We start from the raw sequence: 19,774 nt of genomic DNA on the forward strand, positions 1-19,774 counted from the left end.
CGGATTTAAGTTCGGCCCAGGAGAGTGAGGCAGAAGGAGAAAGTATCAGGACAACCTTGGGCGGAGTGCGAGAGGCACCATCCCCTGCAGAGAAAATGAATTTTTTAGCAGAGGAACGAAGAGGAATACTCCGACCAAGAACTCAAAAGAAACCAATAGGCAGAGGAGAAACTACCGAAGGAGGCAGAGGCGAAAAGTTAGAAGACAGGCCAGCCGCATACGACAACAGCAAAAAACACGGGAGGGGCTGGTGGAACCGCAGATAGATCATAAGGAAGAAATTGAAAGAACTGTAATTAATCTGTCAGAAGTTGTCCTCAATAATGCAGAAAAACAAATCCTGGCTCTTGGACTATCTTATTGTCCAGAATCAAATTTTGATTATGCTAATACCAGGATGGATATTTACAAATTCATACGTAAATTAAAACTAAAAAAATTTAATATTTCGCAGAAATCAAAATTGAAAACAAATCATAGCATGTTGAATGACGCAGACACACAGGATTTTACAGAACCTATCCCAACAGCGGAGCAGTCTCTCTTGGAGACCCTGAGAGAGCTTGAACAGGAAAATCAATGTACTACCAGTTAGGAACTATCGCCTACACTAACTCCGGATCCACGGCAAGAGGAGTACTCCATTTAAAAAGAAAGCCAAGTTTACCCCTATATCTACGAGAGATGACCTTGATATTTTCAGTGACAATGTGATTAATGAAATTAAGAAATTAAATCACAAAACTTTAAACATCAAGAAAAAATGAAACAACAAAAACAAACAACACTATGCACTTATCAACAAATTGCAAAAAGATAAAAATGTCATTATCAGAAACTCTGATAAAGGAGGGAATGCAGTATTGTGGGCACGTAAAGATTACATGGATAAAGCCATGTCCCAGCTAAATGATAGAGCCTGTTACAGAATCAGCAATACTGCACCATTAAGGAAGACAACAAATGACTTTTATGGAAAATTGGTTGCTTGGAAAAGTGCGGGACTTTTATCAATGGATGATAACCAGTTCATTAAAAAAGATTATCCAACTATCCGTAATATTTATTTTATTACAAAAATACACAAAAATGCTTGGAAGCCTCCAGGAAGGCCTATAGTATCGGCACATTTAAGCTTCCTAGAGAATGCTTCCAAATACATTGATTTTTTTTTTACAGGAGTGGATCCAAGGACTACCCTCGAATATAAGGGACACCAGTGACTTTATCTCTAAATTGATAGATTTTACTTGGAATAGCAACTGTTTTTTTTTAACTTTGGATGTTGTCTACCTTTATACGTGTATCAATCACAAAGATGGATTGCGTGCCATAGAGTATTTCCTTGGTAAAAACAAGACTGTACCCCAACATAATACCATGCTATTGAACATGATCATTTTTTGTTTACACAACAACATATTTTTGTTTGACAAAACATATTATCAACAAATGCGATGTGTCGCAATGGGAGCCAGCTTCTCCCCCAGTTATGCCTGTTTGTTTATGGGCTGGTGGGAGGAGCTGGTTCACATGGACACACACAAACAAGATATGGATAATCATGTCAAATTGAATTACGGATACATTGATGATTTGTTCATGGTGTGGGAGGGTACTCAAGAGGAAGCTATGAGTTTTGTGTCAAATTAATAAAGCGTTAACCTCAGTTTCACCATTAACATCAGTAATTCTAAAATAAATTTTTTAGATGTAGAATTGTACCCAAATAGGAATAAATTAGAAACAAGGGTTTTTAGAAAAGAAACTGCCGGAAACTCAGTACCTCATTTTTCAAGTATCCATCCAAGACACCTAATTCAGAGCATTCCCTATGGGGAAATGCTACGCTTGAAAAGAATCTGTAGCAACCCCACTGATCTCATGAAGCCCCAACAAGAAAGTAAGAAAATGTTTTTAGCTAGAGGGTACTCAAGCAAAACCATACAAGGTGCAATTAACAAAACACAAAAATTGGTCAGAGAGCAATTACTTATTCCCCAAAAAAGTAAAATTATGATTGAAAATATTGAACAAAATCCTAATGAACTGAGACTGATTATCACCTACAGTTCTCAGGAAAGAACCATCAAAAAGAATTATACAGAGCAATTGGCCAATTGTCAGAAATGATCCTGTCATTGGAATGGAGCTGTCACCTAAACCTAATATAACTTACAAAAGAGCTCCTTTCATGCACAAGAGCCTGGTCTCCAGTAGCCCAAAATCTTCCAACACTACTAACTGGTTAGTTCAATCAAATGGCTTCACCAAATGTCGGGTATGCAAAGCATGCACATATGGCGTAAACAAGAAATCATATGTTACAGCGTTTTGCAATAAGGAAGTCAAAATCAATAAGCCACTCTATTGCAAAACAGAATATGCAATTTGTGTGTTGGAATGTGCATGTAAACTAAAATATGTGGGCAGCACTAAATTACCAGTGAACAAGAGAATTTTGCAGCACATCAGGGTGATCAATAACTGTGACCCTACTTATCCTGTCGCCAGACATTTTCGTGAAGTTCACGAAAATAATCTGAAAGACTTCAACTATTATGTCATTGATGCCATAATTAACACCAAAGGAGGAGGTGACAGAGATAGTCAACTTAGAAAATTGGAGACACGATACATTCTTAACATGGATAGTAAGTCACCAGGGGGACTGAACAACACGAAGGATTTATACACATGTTTATAACTTTACTATCTAGAACCCACCCACCGAGGTTCTCCCAGCTCTTTCCCTTTGCTCACATTAACTTTATAGAAAGAAATAGACAAAAATCTTTGTACTTGACTTTTATTTTATCAAGTTCACATTTTATTTAAAATTGAAGCATCTCTCTTCTTGACAGATAAAACAATAAATGAAAACACATAGAATTAACTATTTTAGGATCAAGCAGATAAACGAGGCTGCCAGCTTACATTAAACATTATGTTTTTTTAATCAACACTCATGCAGTTTATTCGTTAGCACTGAAGCTTTCACACTTTAGACACCTTAAAGGAGGTGGTGATTAGACACGCAACATTCTTAAATTAAGGAAGCACTAAACACTTTCAGATTCATAGATTGGAAAGAAAAACACACCAATGTATAGGCAAAGAAACACTTGGATGCATTTATGCTAATATAGACCACAAGGTCCTAGAGATGGAATTATTTCTAAGGACTGTTAGAGGAATAATACAATGTGATTTATTAAAATGCCTTTTACATTTATAAATAAAAATTTATAAAAATATTTATATATTTTATACTTTCAAAATGTATGAAATATATTTATGGGCTTAAAACAGCAATATTTTTTAACTAATGTTTTAACCTTATTGTTTATCACATTTGATTCCTGACAGTATGATTATTAACTCCATTGTGTACTATTAGCCATTTGAGCATGCATTCGTTGTTTTCTTTTATGTCTATGCCTCATCACCAGTCACGTGTCAGCATGCAGCATTTTAAATGGTCTGGTATCGCATTGCAGCGTTGTCTTGTGAACAAGGTCCGTCCAGGACTGAAACGCGTAATGGCTGACATTAAATTAGCACTTTGAGCACGTACTTGATGGTCCGCGTCTGCTTTGTTCGAGGAGAAAATCCATGAAGAGCTAGGAGCAGTTTTTGGAATATTTATATATATATATACACACACACACAATGTCATTATAACTATTGAATACAATACAAGCATACTTGGCATTGTTGATTTAGCAAGATTAAAAGTAGCTTGCATCTCCCACGATCTTAATAAAAGATATGGATCCAGCCTGGTAGTCGGCTTTCATAGGTGATCCATTTTACAAGATAGTACACTGTCAACCACTGTTACCACTGTTACAACATTCAAATTAACACATACCTGCAAAGCCCAATTTTCTGCCAAAGCCCAGGAAAACGGAAGAATGCCTTACAATGCATTCTTTCTATATAAAAGGACCATTAACATTTTCAAAGTAGCTTGAGCTTTAGCTGACCCTACCTTCCTGACTGTGCCCCCAAAGAAGGATATGTTGTTGCCCCCTTATGGTAACCAGAATATAAGATGAGACTCTGCTGTACCTGCGCTGGGGCGAGTTGACCAATGACAGGAACCTGCATCAGGTTACTCTCCCTGAATTCTGGGGGCAGTCTGAGATCTGAGAGAGAGCCCTGCTCCTTTGACCTGGAAGTAAGAGGATGTAGTACTGCCTGATGAAAAGAGGAAAAGGTCCTTTTACTAGGATAATCCAGAAGCAAGGCTAGAGCACTGAAACCCATGTGGAAGCCATATTGAAGTGAGTTGCTTAAGAGCCTCGGGACCAACATAGTCCAGCTGGCCAGACTCAAGCCGAAAACATCTGTACATCATGAGGGTGAAGGAGCTGCAGTGACCATTCCAGGACCAATCGTTTTTGCGAGCCTGCATTATCCCCAACATGTCAAATATCACCACTTTTTTTGTGGAAACCTGTTTCTGCTTCTCAGTTCAAGAGGGACCCTGAGCTTTTCAACTTCACGTAAGAGCAACCGTGGATCGTAATGTGCAGCAGGTGTGGGGCAGGCACTCACACACATACACACAGCACATACACACAAACCCACCCATTCCCAACAGCCACACATGCACAAATACACAAACATTCATACATACATACATACACAAACACACGCACCAACATTACAAAATATATATATATACTGGTGTGCTTCTCAGGTTCCATGAGGGAAGCCTCTGTTTCCTGAAGGAAGGAACTGAAGAAAGATGCCACCATCCTTTCTTATTGGCTGACCCTGTCAAAGATTAAAATATGGGGTTCTATTGAAAAGCTGTACATTTCTAGAAAATTCTGAATAGAGCCCGAGTGTGCCAGATTTCAAATCCCCATGCTTGATGTTAGAGCATAGATTGAAAAGCTGTGACGAAGGCAACGGTCAACGTCAGAAGAGGAAACATCAGCAGAGGTGATGTTCATGTGTGCTGTGCTCTGACCTCATAAACAGCGGTGAACTGACATTCAAATAGTCCCTCTACTTTTGAATAAAGGAGATGTGCCCATCATGAGCTGAAGACCTACATCAAAAAGTTAGAGGGGGCAATCCAGGACCCAGGGCAAGAAAAAATTATACATAGCAGATCGTAGTTGTAATTCAAAATGGTTTTCATTGCCTGACAAGAGCCCGCTCTAAACTCTGTGCCAAAATCACAGTTTATAAATCCTTAATTTCACTAGATCCACTGCGAGTCGAATGAGCAAATGCTGAATATTCTGTGAGGATAGTAAAGATTTCAGAGTACTGAGAGGAGAATGAGCAAATATCCACAATGTAGTGAAAGAACCAGGGCCAATTGTGTAGGAAGTGGGATCAGTCCTTGAACACTCTATACCTATAAGAAAGCACTGTGGGGCCGATTAAAAAAAAAAGATATGTATGATCAAATTCCTTTGTGAATTAGCTGCGGAGTGTGCAATCTACTTTTAGTAAAGTGTTGTAAAGAGTGCACAGTCCTTTCTATTTGTACTAATTGTATATAAACATTCCCTGAATATTGCCATTTTATTACCATTTTATATGTTTTGGAGCCAATTCACAAAGGTATTAATAGCAAGGAAAATAATACCACAGCATGATTACTTCACTTACTCATGAGTGCCTTTGTGAATTGGCGCACGTTATGTTTTTACATTCTATAGAATAGAATATTCTGCTTGAAATGACAGACATTGGCAGGGATCCCTGGAAATGGCTATAATGGAGTCTGTCTTGGATATGGCTAGGACACAGTGTAGTTGTTTCTGCAATTCACCCTGGGTCTCCAGATGCACTGTGAATAAGTCACTGTCGGTAAAATAATATGACATGCACAGCAGCAATATTAAAAATGTTATTCCAGTCCTAAAGTTCTTTTATGTTTTTTATGTCTCGTTGCAGTTGCCCTGAAGACCAGCAGCTCCAAGGTGGATGCTGAGGATATCTGCCGCCATGGCAACCAGAAGGCTTGGGGACTGGCTGATGGAATCATGCCGGAGGGAGAGCTTCTCCTACAGGTTTGTGCCCTAGGCTTTCTCTAGGATCTGCTCTGTTCTCAAGACTTTAAGAGTGTATTTAGACTCTGAGTCGATTTGACTCCTTTCATAGGGTGGTGTCCATGTGAAAGATTTTAATTTGTTTTATTGGATTTTTGCATGAGCCATATCCATTATCTACAATATACATGAGAATATGACTTCGCACTTGATAATTTACCTGAGCAAATAAGTAATGACAGTCATTGTATGTTATGTTAATTTCCAGTCAGTAATCGTTGCACTGGCTCTTAAATCTTGATGGAGTGTATAGACCCGTTGTTTCCCATCTTCTAACAAAAGTAGCAGCACCATGCAGTTTGACCCATAAATCATACATTTCCACTTATTGAGCTCAAGTCGTCTCTTTGATCGTTGGCAAGGGTCTCCTAAATAATCTTTGGCTAGTTCCATCCCAGCCACTGTTCCGAGTCTGCTGGTGATTTTAGTTTAGTCCCTGCCTCAAACACTGCACCCAAGTCTTCTATCTTATCAGTCGCCTGTCGCATTATTATACATATGCTGCAAAAGATCCCTAACTGGATTGGGCAAACTTTATTTTTCCCATTAGGAATTGTAAACCATTATTAAACACTACGTTGAACACACTAATCTTGATTAACCGAATATAATGGTTCTGACTCTTGACACAGCTTGACTGTGGTCACAAGGATGCCAAAATTCCAAAAGTGCTACAGTGCCAACTATATGGTAAAAATGCGCTGCACACATGCTGATGACATATTTTAACAGAATCCAGGTCATCAGCATTGTATAGGACCAACTACCTGATAATACGTAACTTTTTATGTGGGCTCATTCTCTTGACCACATGTAGTATGTGAAACAGGCTCCTGCGATCCTATGAACATATGTTAACATGGTTATATTTCTTATTCTTCTTTCACTAGAATTATATCTCAAACTTGTAGATTACGGGTAAATAACGGGAGCATACATATCAAGAAGACTTGGGGTAATTTACATCTGTGGGGTCCTCCAATTTCACATACGACTTGAATATGGTATATTTAGTAAGTTTGTTTTAGAGTTCTGTTTTAAGTGACACATAGCTTCAAGTACTGCCCAATCTAAACGCACATCAGCACTCCTATTTACAGCAGTTATTAAAAAAAGTGCAATTTTTAGGTCGCAGACTACCAGACAGTGCAGCCGTGTGGTTTGCTAAAGACATCTTGGGGACATTCAGAAATCTGGCCTAGGAATAAATTCCATCCGTTGTTTACCCTTGGCTTTGTGGTTTGTAACCCACATTTTCTGGCTTTCTATTTGCTGGATTTATTTTCTTTAGGCTGTCCAGCTTGAGTTTGTCCCTCGCCGTTGCCCAAATCTTGTTTACTGCATACTTCAACAGGCTTGCTTTCTGTAAACAGGTCTTTAAATCATGTTCTGATGTTGTCACATCTGCTGTGCATTCAAAGACAGAGGTCAAATGTCAAGCTCTCTCTTCCGAGGGAGCTTGGTGTTTACTTTTCTTTCTCTGACTTCAAAGGGAGAGAATTTATTTGACAATCGGGCTGAGTATCCATGTAAGAGGAGAGGGTGTATAATGTTTTTTTCTAGCACACAACAACAAAAAAGAACTATGCTGATGTTTCAGAATATAAAACAGATTTAGTACATATGAAGCACATTTGTTTTGTAATTCTGAAGGGTGGTGGAAACAAATATTTGAATACAACCAAAAGCATCAATATGCTAGGTGATTACATTTGCACACATTTTCGTTTGTGTGCGATAAAACTATATCGGTGCAAATGTAATGGTCATTACAATTGAAAATGTGTTGTCTGTAATGCCAGTGCGCTACCACACCATGCGCACTCCACACTACGCCATTCCACTCCCCTATACGCCACTCCACTCTATGCGCTTCCACTCTATGCCAGGCCACTTGATTCTACTCTAAGACACTCTACACCACACCAACCAACCAACTCCAATCTACCCCACCCCAAGCACGTCGATACAATTTGCCCCAGTCTACTCCACTTCAAACTACCCCACTCCACCCAATCTAGCCCACTCCACTCAAATCTATCCCACTCCAATATCCCCACTCCAGTCTGTCCACCCCACATCAACCAACCCCACTCCACTCCAGTCTACCACAATCCGCTCCACTACGATCCAATGTACCCCCTCCACTACAATCTACACCACTCAACTCTACTCTTCCCCAATCTACTCCACTCTACTCCAGTCTGCCCCACTCCAATATACCCCACTCCATGCAATCTAACCTAATCAACCCAACCCCACTCCAATCTACACCACATAACACACATCTCCAGCACGTTAGTAAGATTAATTGAAGGCCACAGCATATCCTCCCTAACTACACGGGCAGGCGGAAACAGAACTTATGTGCAACATGTTATAATGGAAGATACAGTCACCACATAGGCGACCCCTAACATCCCAAAACAACCTTCACTGTTTAACATCAGACAACTCCCATTTGAGAGTAATGTGAAAGTTGGGCGTATCATGGCCAACGGAGACCCTTTCAAATAGCAGTTTCGACGCAGATGCATTATATGCCCTGTTCAACAAAACATCCTGGCATACTAGGGACCCACTTAAAGTATTCTTGCAGTCTGAACCGCTGAGAATGATTTCAGTATCCTTATTCTGGCACCAGAATGTGAAAGGAAGTTCCCTTTGTTCATGTATGAACCCTTCACCTAACGCTTCACATCGGCCCACCTAATGGTGTTGTAGACAGTACTGAAAGGGGAAAGTCAAGATTGACACTGTAATGTATCCATTGATTATCCAATCCAAAGATTCTAACTCAGCAATGTTAAAAGGTAATTTCTCAAGCCTTTCAATGTGTAACATTGTGTATTTTGCATCTTTCTGTGGCATAGCTATCTGCTGTTCTGAAAGGCAGTATGATGAGAACAGATCAGTGATATTAATATGTTGCCACAGCACATGGCCAAAACGTAATGTCTGTGGTGTTCAGCTTAACAATAGAATTGACCTAAGTTAGGACTGCCCATGTTGTAATGTAGATAAGTCTTGCTGAAGCACATCTATTGTAGATGAGACAATGGTACCCAAAGAATAAATTCTAGAATGAAGATGAGGTAGTCATACCATTGTCCACTACTGCAAGAGCTTCTTCTAAGTTGGCCCTGTCAATCTCACACAGCCTTTCAGCTGCTTCTTGTTGAGATATTTTTCATATCTCATTATAGAAAGTGTAAAGGAAGTGCTTTTGACATGGTTTCTGAGGACCCATTAAAAAGTCTTGTACGTCCAGGTCATCAGAGAGAAGGGACAAGTGCTGTTGCATCTGTGACAGTGTCGAGGTTTTTAGCTGTTCAAGGCACAACTTCCCAACACTGTAAGTTGTTTCCACCCCGAATGTTCTCTTTGCACATACCACATGTCTCTTTGCGCATATCCCTTAATGTTCCTAGGAATCTATTCTGACATTTGTTATTGTCTAGTGGCCAAACTAACCATCCCTTCCAATTGGGATGAGTTATGTCTACTCTTACGCAGCATAGTATCAATAGTGTTTTCGTCATATGTGGTCAAATCGTGTAAGGGTGGGAACCCTTGGTGTGTTCAAATCTTTTATCATGGCTAAGCCAAGACATGTTGTCTGTTGCACAGTTTTGTTCAGGAAAATCATCTGTTGTGGTATTAAACATGCTCTAAATAAAGCCTAAGTTCCCTAACCCTGCCAATCTTTAGTCCCCCAGATAGATTTTACATCTACTGTACACCTCCAAAAGTCGAATCCTTGTACAGAGAGTTGGGAAAGGAAAGAAGCAGTTCATATCAGCGTAGTGTTAGTTGACATGTTTCTTTGCAGGTGAAGGTGAAAACCTGTAAAAGGAGGAGGCTGGGTCAGATGTGTCATAACCAGAAAAATAGTCAAATGTCTGTGCAAATGCTTTTGAACTAACCTTTGGTGATGTTGTGCAATGTTCACATTGTGTAAAGTTAAATACTTCACAAGGTGTACTAGTCTTGTGTAGAAAATGATGACCGTATTGTTGAAAATTGAACATGTCATCAAAATGAGCTGTACCATCATAAAACTCATCTGAAGAAAACACAGTGGAAGGTTCTAGATCGTCTAACATTTCATTTACTGTAGCAATGTCCCAATCATCAGATAGAATACTGGGGGTGCTAATGTCATTCAAAGAAATTTTAAACAAATGCGAAATTGGCAAGAGTTCAGTGGGACCATACAAATCAAAACGATATCCTGTCCCATACAATTCCACCCGGAACTGGAAGAGATGAAATGTTCACCAGGAACAAGTCTCTTTGCTAGCGGTGTGATGATGCGTGTGGTTTCAGAACCAAATTTACTGTGTGTACTGCAGAGCGTTCCGGCACAAAGTGTCCATTCAGGAGAAGAAAGAACACAGTCACAAAACCAATCCAAAGGATTAGGAAAAATAATGCAATTGTACTTCACAGATGTAACCATGGAAAAACAAAGGATGTTTTTTTTCAGCCAAAGAAAGAAGATGGCCGCCTTTAGTTCAAAAGGCAGGGGTGGTGGGGGCTGTAGAACCTCTGATGCATTGCAGGAGAAGTCATCAAAGTCTATGAATTATCCAGACACCGTCTGGTCTATCTTGGGCAGCTCAGCAGGCTGGTTTGAAGTAGATGAAGACTTGATCTGTGGTACATTAACATAGACCTTGTTCTTCTCAGGATTCCAAATTGAAATCAGTGTTTCTGTACTTGTGGCCTACATAGAAGTTGTTGGTTTTGAAACAGGTATAAGGCATACTTCATTGTTGTTAATCTTTGTCTCTTGTTGAAGAGAGCAGGCTTCGTTTGTAATTAAAGCTTCCTTCTGAACCTCCTGTATGGCAGCAAGAGGAGATTGGTAGCTACACAGGAGTTCATGCGGCTTACTGTTAAGAATCGGCCACATAATGTGGTTTGATCAGATCAATAGAGACAGGCTGTAAAATGGCCCAAACTCTTTCTTGTCCACAATCTTTTCTCGGACCAGATCCCTGATCTTTGGTATCCAGCCGGTTCATGCCAGAAAAAACCTTCACTTCTCCAGTGGTGGTGCGTTTTACTTGGACGTTGCTTTGTACATCCCAGAAAACATTAAATTAATGTAAAAATCCAAAAATTCATTGATGCCAAACAGTGTTTCTGCCACCACTGAGCTGGCATTATCGAGGTCTGGGACCCACATCTTAACCCCAAAAGGGATCTCATAAGGAGTTCGACCACCCTGGGATTTTCTTGGCATATTGTTCACAGCCCTCTGGACCCCATATAGGTGATGGACCCAACTGCGACCAGAGCCTAAAACTCTTGTTAATAAAGACTGCTTTAAGTCCTGGTTTTTCCTCCCCACACCCGCACTTCTCTCGGGATGGTATGGAGACGAGGAATGCAGGGTCACACCCAAACTTCCCATGGCCTCTTTGTAAGCCCGAGAGCTAAACGCCTAATCAGAATGTAGTGTGACTACTGTATTTGTCCTAATAAAGACTTGAAGATCCTTTATAACAGTTAGGGAGTCAGCCGATCGCTACGGCCATCACAGGAATCGAGAGTGGGAATCCACTGCCACCAAGATGTACTTGTAAGCCCGTCTGATGATAGGGGGCCGCAGCAGTCCAAATAAACACCGGGCTTGTTTGAAATCAAAAGAGGTGTCTGGAGTGGACGTGCCACAGTGGAACCCTTCATCTGCGGACAGATGTCACATCTCAGGACTAAGTCCATGGCCTGCTTTTTAAAGACCTGGCCACCAAAAGCATTGCTACAAAAGAGAAATTGTAGCAGCCACCACTGCATGTGCAGAAGCCAGACTCTCATGTGCAGCCAGAATTACTCCCAGTTTGAAAACAGTATTTGGTATTGCCCTGTCCCCCACTCCTGGAATTCTGAGCATATGGTGTGTTTTGTGCATTTAGTTTGTAGGTCTACTTGAGTGGAAAGTCTTTCGGCAGGTGTGTGTCGTTGCATGCAGCATTGAAAGCAACAATGATGTCTCTGTCTATTCTCGAACTTGAATGAGTTATCGCAGCAACCGCGGCAGTGCAAACTACTGCCTTTGCGGCTTTATCAGCCAGTGAATTCCCTTTAACATGAACACCAACATGTTGATGACTCAATGTATGAATGCCATGAGCCTGTGGCAAGCATTCTATCAGCTTCGCCACCTGTTCCCAAAGCAACTTGTGCTTCACTGTGCAGCCTTTCGAGTCACTGAATCCATTCTGGCCCAATAATGAAGATACTCCTTATATAACTACACACAATAATACGAATCACACACTGTAAGTGTGGGGAATCCAGCATCCGTATTCTGTAGTGCCTGTACTAGAGCCTTACGTTCTGCCAGCTGTGCTGTGCTATCACCTAGTGGCTGCTTGTAGGTTTTTTCAGGGTGGAATGTTCTATCATGCATACAGCCTTTTATGACTGTGCATGCAGCTGAATATTGGTGTTTGACCCTACAGCAAGCTTAGCAGAACCCTCAGTGTAAATGACATAGTCATAGTGATCTAGAGGCATAATTTCACTAGGCAGAGGATATTTTTGCTCGTACTGGAGAAATACTTGTGTTTGTAATATAGCGTCAAATCTGTAGTATACATCTGTTGCAGTGAGGGAGTTTGCCCGTGTATCCATCTTGGATGTAGGGTTTTAGCGTTCGGAACACTTGTTCATGAAAGTTTTCAAGTAGTTCTGTGACTCTATTTTTATACCCCTGCAGTAAATGGCAAAATTGTTTTTTGAACCTAGCGCCGTAAAGGCTGTCTAATATCTGCTTCCAGGTGCTATAGTTTGGCAGAAAAATCAATTTGAGATATCTAGTGTTGTTTTGTACTTTTTCCACACAATTTTATTAATTAGTTTGGCACTGTGTGCATTTTGTTCTACAAATGTGCGAGTAACTGTGTTTAAATGTCTGTAATCTAATACTAGATGATATGATTAATCTGGTTTCATTACTGGAAACAGAGGATTATTCATTGAAGAGGTAAAACTTTCAATCACACCTTGATGTTCAAGTTGTTTTAGGATTCCCCTAACTTGTTGTTTTGCTTCATTTTTTATTGGGTGTTGTCTTTGAGGTTGCAGGGTTGTCCTCAATGGTATATCATGATAAGGTGAACCATCATCCCACCCCACATGGTTGTGGTATAATGCAAGAGCCAGCACTAAAGCTTACTCCCTGGTGTATGAGTGTTTAATTGATTCTGGAACGAGGTTGGAGAAGGCTGGTAAAATCACTGTTTCCTCCTCCATTACAAAGTAAGGTGGCCACTCTTTTTCGGCCAGTAAAATGTCATAACCTTCAGTGAGTTCCTCCCAACAAGAGGGCATTTATAAATCTGGGCACGTTCCCTTCCAAATGTAGTTGGACTTCGTATAAACTATGTGGAAATGCTTACCCTGGTATCCTATGGTTCCACCGTGATATACTCAACTCAGCGCTAGTCCCACCAGACAATCCATCAGGTTCTGGCAAACTATTGCGACTTCTGCCGCGCTGTCCAGCATCGTTAATGCTCATTCCATGTTCCGAAGCAGAGACCTCAAAATCCGTGGCATGCCTGACCTTTAGTCTGGCTACCTTCTTCTTTTTAAATTGAGGTTTTGAAATTTTAGGCTTGCCTTCCTGTTTAATTATGTATTCATATGAGCGCTGTGAGTCCTTTCATGATTTCATGTGCTCTTCTGATCTGTGCTCGTCCTCTTTTCTCTGATCGTTTATCGAATGAATCTTGAAAGGAATGTGAAGAACATGTATCAGTATCCTGATACCTTTCAGGTGGTTTAACATTATCACTGTTACGTAAATCGTAATGTTTTTTGGTAGATTCCGGTGTAGGAGACCTACCCTGTGATTTTATTTTTTCTTATTTTCCCACTTCTTCTTCGAAGAGTCTGGTGCTTGCTCAGAGTTATCTTTTTCAGAATTACTCTTCAATTGTGGTTTTCCTGGTGTGGCTCCCAAATTAACTCTACCCAGCGCAGCATTGGTATCTTCGATAATTTTAGGTAGTCCATGCTCCTGCTGGGCAGTTGTCAAATCCCTTAGGTGTTGACGTACAGCTAACGCTGATGGTCCACTTTAATGTTACCCAACATTGTGGCGGATACAGCGGCAAAGTAGCCCATCAGTTTCATCCCTAAGTCCAGGGCAGGTGCTTCCCTGTGCTTGTTCTGTACATGTTTTAATGACTCGGGTAGAACTGCCAACAAAGGGGTACCATGTGTTCTGGTTTATACTGCAGTGATCTGTACCCCAAGTGGCACAATCCTCTACCAGTGGAGCCATCTCCATTGGCAAGCAAATTGTTAGTATCCTGTGTTTTCCTGCGGGCCTGTATGGGGAAGCACTGCCTCAAGCTGGTTTGTGTTTTTGTGCAATCCAAAACAAAATTTCTTTCCTTTTGGTGGGAACTTTTCCCATTACTGCATTCAGTGTTTGAGGGCTAATGCTGTTGTAGCCTATTGTGGTGCAGGAGCGAGTGTTAATGTTTGCATTGCAAATTGTGTAAGACTTTTGTATATTATTACTAGATTATTATATGATCCCTGCAGCTGGCCTGCGGTCAAACGATCAACACTAGGATGTGGTGTGTAACCGGCTAGGACTGGCCATGTTAGATGCAGTAGGTATACTTTATTTAGATATAAAAATATCTTTAAAAGATCACCTCAAAATTACACAGCAAAACATTTTTAAAAACAGAACCTTGACATAAAAACAGTAGTTAATGGAAACTTCAAAATACAATAAAAAACGTCACCAATCTATCAATGGAAAAGAACTTAGTGTGCAAAGTGCAATGACCAGTTTAACATTTAAAGTGCATTTAGATTCCTGTCTTTGACAAGGACCATAAGTTCAGACCATTTTGCTCCCTCATTGCTGAGTGGGCCCAGTCTGACGTCTTGTATACTATGGGGGAATGCGGTTTTAAACCTATTAGCATGTTCTTGGTAGGTTAGAAACATTTCTATCTCCTGATAAGGAGTGTATTCCTCTGGTATTTCACCTATTTCAAATTCATGAAGTACCTGTGTAGCATCATGTGCAGCATGGAATTTAACCCAGGAGTAAAACACCTCTGTTCTAAATGCCTCATATGCCTCTACCACGAAGGTAACTTCCTACCTTCTAGCGTGAGGCCATGTTAAAGTAGTTTTTGAGTGACTGCATGTCTGCAGTCATCTGAGATATTGTGTTCCATATTATGTAAGAAATGAATTTCAGAATTCGGCTAACACAGTGGGAATAATATCTTTTCAAGCTTGAATTTAACCACTATTTCTGAAAAACAAGAGCAACCCATATAGCCATCCAAAATGGGTGTTAAGTGTAAACTTATAACAAGTGTTCATATGGAATTTATTTCTGACAGCAGTTTCTTATTGTCACTGAATAATTCTGTTTAGATTTGATGAAAGAAGGAAAAATTAATAATAAAACAGAACACATCTGTAATAAATTAAAGAACAACTTATATTGTTGTAATACATCTTAGTTCAACCAAACTGAGTCATTTATTTTCGTTATAATGCAAAATATATTGGTGTTCTTGTTTCATTGAGTAGTGTTAAGAAATAAGTGATAAAGAGCCCCAAGTAAAGTAACCATAACCAAACATGTAAAAAAACTATGACAATAGTGTGACTTTGTATTTAAAAAACAGGTTATTGGTATGTACGTCTGATTGATCACTTTACAATAGAAAAGGAGCGACCAGACTGTTCTCTGGTGATTCCGTCTTAAAACTTGCCTTTAGTTGGTGTGAGCAATGTTTCAACCCTGCTTGTAATGTGAGGGTCTCATCAAGACTGTTATGACCTGTGGACCAAGGATTACAGCTTATTTAATCTGTTATGAAGGCAACGCTGTGCTTTCCTGATATGGTACTGTTCCTTTAGGGGGAACAGACGTGGATAGGGGTTCTTGGTATGAAGGAAGATCCTGGTATTTTGGTCTTTCTTCAAGGAGGGCCTTAGAAATACCATAAGTAATAGAGTTCGTAAGTACTCCTGATCAAGTCGTTGGTGTACCCCCTATTGCGCCTTTTAATTGCGTTTCGTTCTGTGAGGATATGTTAGCGTGAACTGTGGGGGGCACTGGACCCTAATAAATATCAGACTCTAGATGTCACAGAGGACACCTGGTGTGAGCACACCAGTTGACTGGACATCTTTCCAGATACTGAGTGTCTCTTTCACAATGGTGGTGCAAAGGGTGGCTGAGGTCCTGGACTTTACGCTGCCCTCAGTGGCAGTCAAGACAAACGTCTTGACGGAGGTGTGTCAACCGGGAGTCACCCCTACAGAACCATTACTACCATTTAATGAAGCCCTAACGGACGTTCTAATCAGGGCCTGGTCCCAGCCCTATACAGGGGCTCCTGTGAATAGGAAATTGCCTGCAGCCATCGCCCTTCCTCAGGGAACCCTAACGTCCTCACTCAGTACCCCAGTCCAGAGAGCTTGATGGTTCAAGCCTCCACCTCCAAAGTAAATCCTGGTGCATTCCCTCACACTCCAATGGACAGGGAATCCGAGAGGAAGGATACCTTGGGAAAGAAGGTGTTTTCTTCTCGCATCCTGGCACTGCGGTCGGTGAACACTGCGTGCCTTTTGGGCCGATACTCCCATTCACTTTGAAACTCAGTTGTACAGGTTCTGCCTATGGTCTCGGAGAAGGCCTGAGCCATACTTTCTTAAGTTATTGCTGATGGGAGAGACACAGTTAAGTTCACCATTTGCTGTGGAGTGGACACGTCAGACTCACTAGGCAAAGCGGTTTCATCGTCGGTGACCAATCGACACCACGCCTGGTTGAGAACCACTGGCATTTCTTGGGAGGTCCAGGCCTCACTTATAGACATGCCCTGTGATGGCTCCCATCACTTCGGAGACAAGGCAGACTGAGCAGTAGAGCATTTCAAGGACAGCAGAGCTGCGGCCAGGTCCTTGGGCTTTTCCATGGCTACTCACCAACCCCGGCTCATCTTTTGCTCCTTTTGTGTCCACAGAAGGGGCTTCCAGCCCTTTCTCTACTCACCCAGCCACCACAGCACACAAGCTTCCGAGCTCCTGCATGGCTGAATATGCGGTATCCACAGACCTCAAGGGTCAGGTAGCCATAGGTCGGCCAGTCCATAAATCTTCTCCCCCTGCCCTCGGCAGCCGCAGCTTCCAAGACTCTATAGTGTGCCCCCTGACTGCCTTGGGAATCCAATGGGTGGCAGGATATGCCATCACCTATACCACTGAAAGTTTATCCCATCCAACTGCTGGGTTCTCCAGATTGTGCTAGGGGCTACTCCCTCCCCTTTGTGACTACCCCTCCACCCATGCCTTCCAATTGTGACAGGCTGACGGAGGACAACATCTCCTTACTCTGCCAGGAAGTGGTGGCTTTCTTGGCCAAGGGATCCATACAGAGTGTGCTGGCATCAGAAGTAGACAAACACAACAAGAGAGTGATGTCTGGGGATTGATAAACAGCAATTATTTCGCCAAGGGGAAAAAATATATTCTTCCCCTACGTGGGAGCCTAGTCTCCAAGTGTCATTCACAAACAATTTAACCACTCACGGAGGCTTCCTCAATTCTTTCACGTCTCTTTTTAATCTATTTTTTTTAATATAAATATATATATATTTATGACACAAAAAGATTGTACATACAAAACTCAATAATCTAACAAAAAACTCCTAGACCTTTCCATAAACATCCATTTTGACCCAGTTGCAATAAAATACATATATATAAGCAATCCAAGGAGAGGTAATCCTTTACACACAAAGAATCAGAGGGAAACTCCTCCTCTACTCAGTCCATGTATTGTGTGTCACATTCCTATATACATATTTTAATTAATTGGACTCCTCCTCTTCTTCTGGTCGATACGTTTTGGCCCACTAGTTCGGGCCTCATCAGAACATGGGTAACACAAACCAACCAAAAAACACTCATAAATGTGCTTGAAACAGCCAGCGGCATGTGAAAATTGACATGTCTGAACCTTTATATGTCCCCTGCAATGTATCGCCAAATCGGACCCTTCGTTTTTAATGCACGAAGAGAACTTTGGGTATTTTTTAATTAGATCTCTTCCGCTGTTAAGAATCTTCAAAGAAGCATACTACTTTCCTATGCTCCTACATGGGCGGTCTCGTCCTCCCAGCTGCCTCCTAGGCTGACCGAGGACAACATCTCCTTACTCTAGCAGGAAGTGGTGGCTTTTTTGGCCAAGGGAGCCATACAGAGTGTGCTGGCATCATAAGTAGGTCATGGTTGATATTCCCTCTAATTTCTGGTGCCCAGAAGGATGTAGGGCTTCGTCCTATCCTAGATCTGTGCACTCTCAATTTCTTCCTGAAAAAGGAGAAATTCAAAATGCTGATGCTCGCTCAAGTCCTGTCTGCCCTGGATGCGGAAGACTGGATAGTAGTGTTGGACTTGCGGGATGCATACTTCCACATCCTCATCCTGCCTACCCACAGGCGTTACCTATAGATCAGGGTATGCAACAAGCCCTTCCAGTTCTCCATGCTCCCCTTTGGCCTTACCTGTGGCCCTCAAGTGTTCACCAAGGAGATGGTGGTGGTTGCAGCTCATCTGCAGAGATCAGAGGTGCCAGTCTTCCCCTATCTCAACGACTGACTCTTGAAGGTAGGCTCGCCCAAGGTAGCTGTCTCCCACCTCCAGACTATGGAGGACCTCCTGCACTCCCTGGGGTTCACTATATACGTACCGAAGTCAAACCTGACCCCTTCTTAGATGCTCCCTTTCATCTGAGCTGTTCTCGACACAGTGCAGTTTTGTGCTTATCGTCCTGAACGGCGAGTCCAGAATATTCAGGCTATGCTCTTTCCTCGATTTCTGTGACACTGACTCTGAGGCTGCTGGGCCACATGACCTCCTGCATCCTGCTTGTGACAGATGCATCACTCCTGGACTGGGGTGGCCACATGGGAGAGGTGGAGATCAGAGACATCTGGTCTCTGGTGGAATCCTGACTCCACATCAACCTGTTGGAGTTCTGAGCGATCCGACTGCCATTGAATGCCTTACTACCCTCCATCATGTGAAGGCAAGTGCAGGTGTTCACAGACAACCCACCGCCATGTGGTACTGCAACAAACAGGGCAGGGCGGGGTCATGGACCCTTTGTAAAGAGGCCCAACATCCGAGGAAATGACTGGAACGTCAGGGTATTTCCCTGGTGGATCAACACCTGGCATGATCGCTGAATGCCAGGGCAGACAGATTCAGCCAAAGATGCCTAGCAGATCACAAATGGCATTGCTTACAGAGGTGGTGGAATGTCTCTTTCAGCAGTGGGGAGGGTCTTGGTTAGACATGTTCACCAACACTGGGAACGCAAAATGTCAGCACTTGTGCGCTCTGGAGTTTCTAAGGAGGCTCTCTCTCTGCGACACTTTTCATTTTGAGTGGAGCTCCAGCCTCCTGTAAGCCTTTACTCTCGTGCCCAGTGTTCTCGAGAAGATCAGGAACGAATGGGCCCAGGTCATTCTTGTGGCTCCAGACTGGGCTTGAAGAGTTTGGCCATCAGTCCTCCGATAAGGCAGCCCCTTTGGGAAGATCTTCTGTCGCAGCAGCAAGGGAAGGTTCTCCACCCACACCTGGAGAATGAAAGGCAACAGTTGACCACTTTCGACCTTCCACCC

General features: G+C 41.9%; 1 protein-coding gene across 1 annotated transcript in view; it reads left to right on the forward strand.

Moving 5' to 3' along the window:
• LOC146861089 (aryl hydrocarbon receptor-like) overlaps positions 1–19,774 on the forward strand; it is an 867,902-nt gene that overhangs the window by 460,786 nt on the left and 387,342 nt on the right. The window contains exon 3 of the mRNA XM_085645144.1: positions 5,926–6,041. Within this exon, the coding sequence (XP_085501270.1) occupies positions 5,926–6,041 (116 nt within the window). The remainder of the gene's footprint in view (positions 1–5,925; positions 6,042–19,774) is intronic.

Source organism: Triturus cristatus, chromosome 3_1 (assembly GCF_964204655.1).
Source record: "Triturus cristatus chromosome 3_1, aTriCri1.1, whole genome shotgun sequence".
In the NCBI taxonomy this organism is placed as follows: domain Eukaryota; kingdom Metazoa; phylum Chordata; class Amphibia; order Caudata; family Salamandridae; genus Triturus; species Triturus cristatus.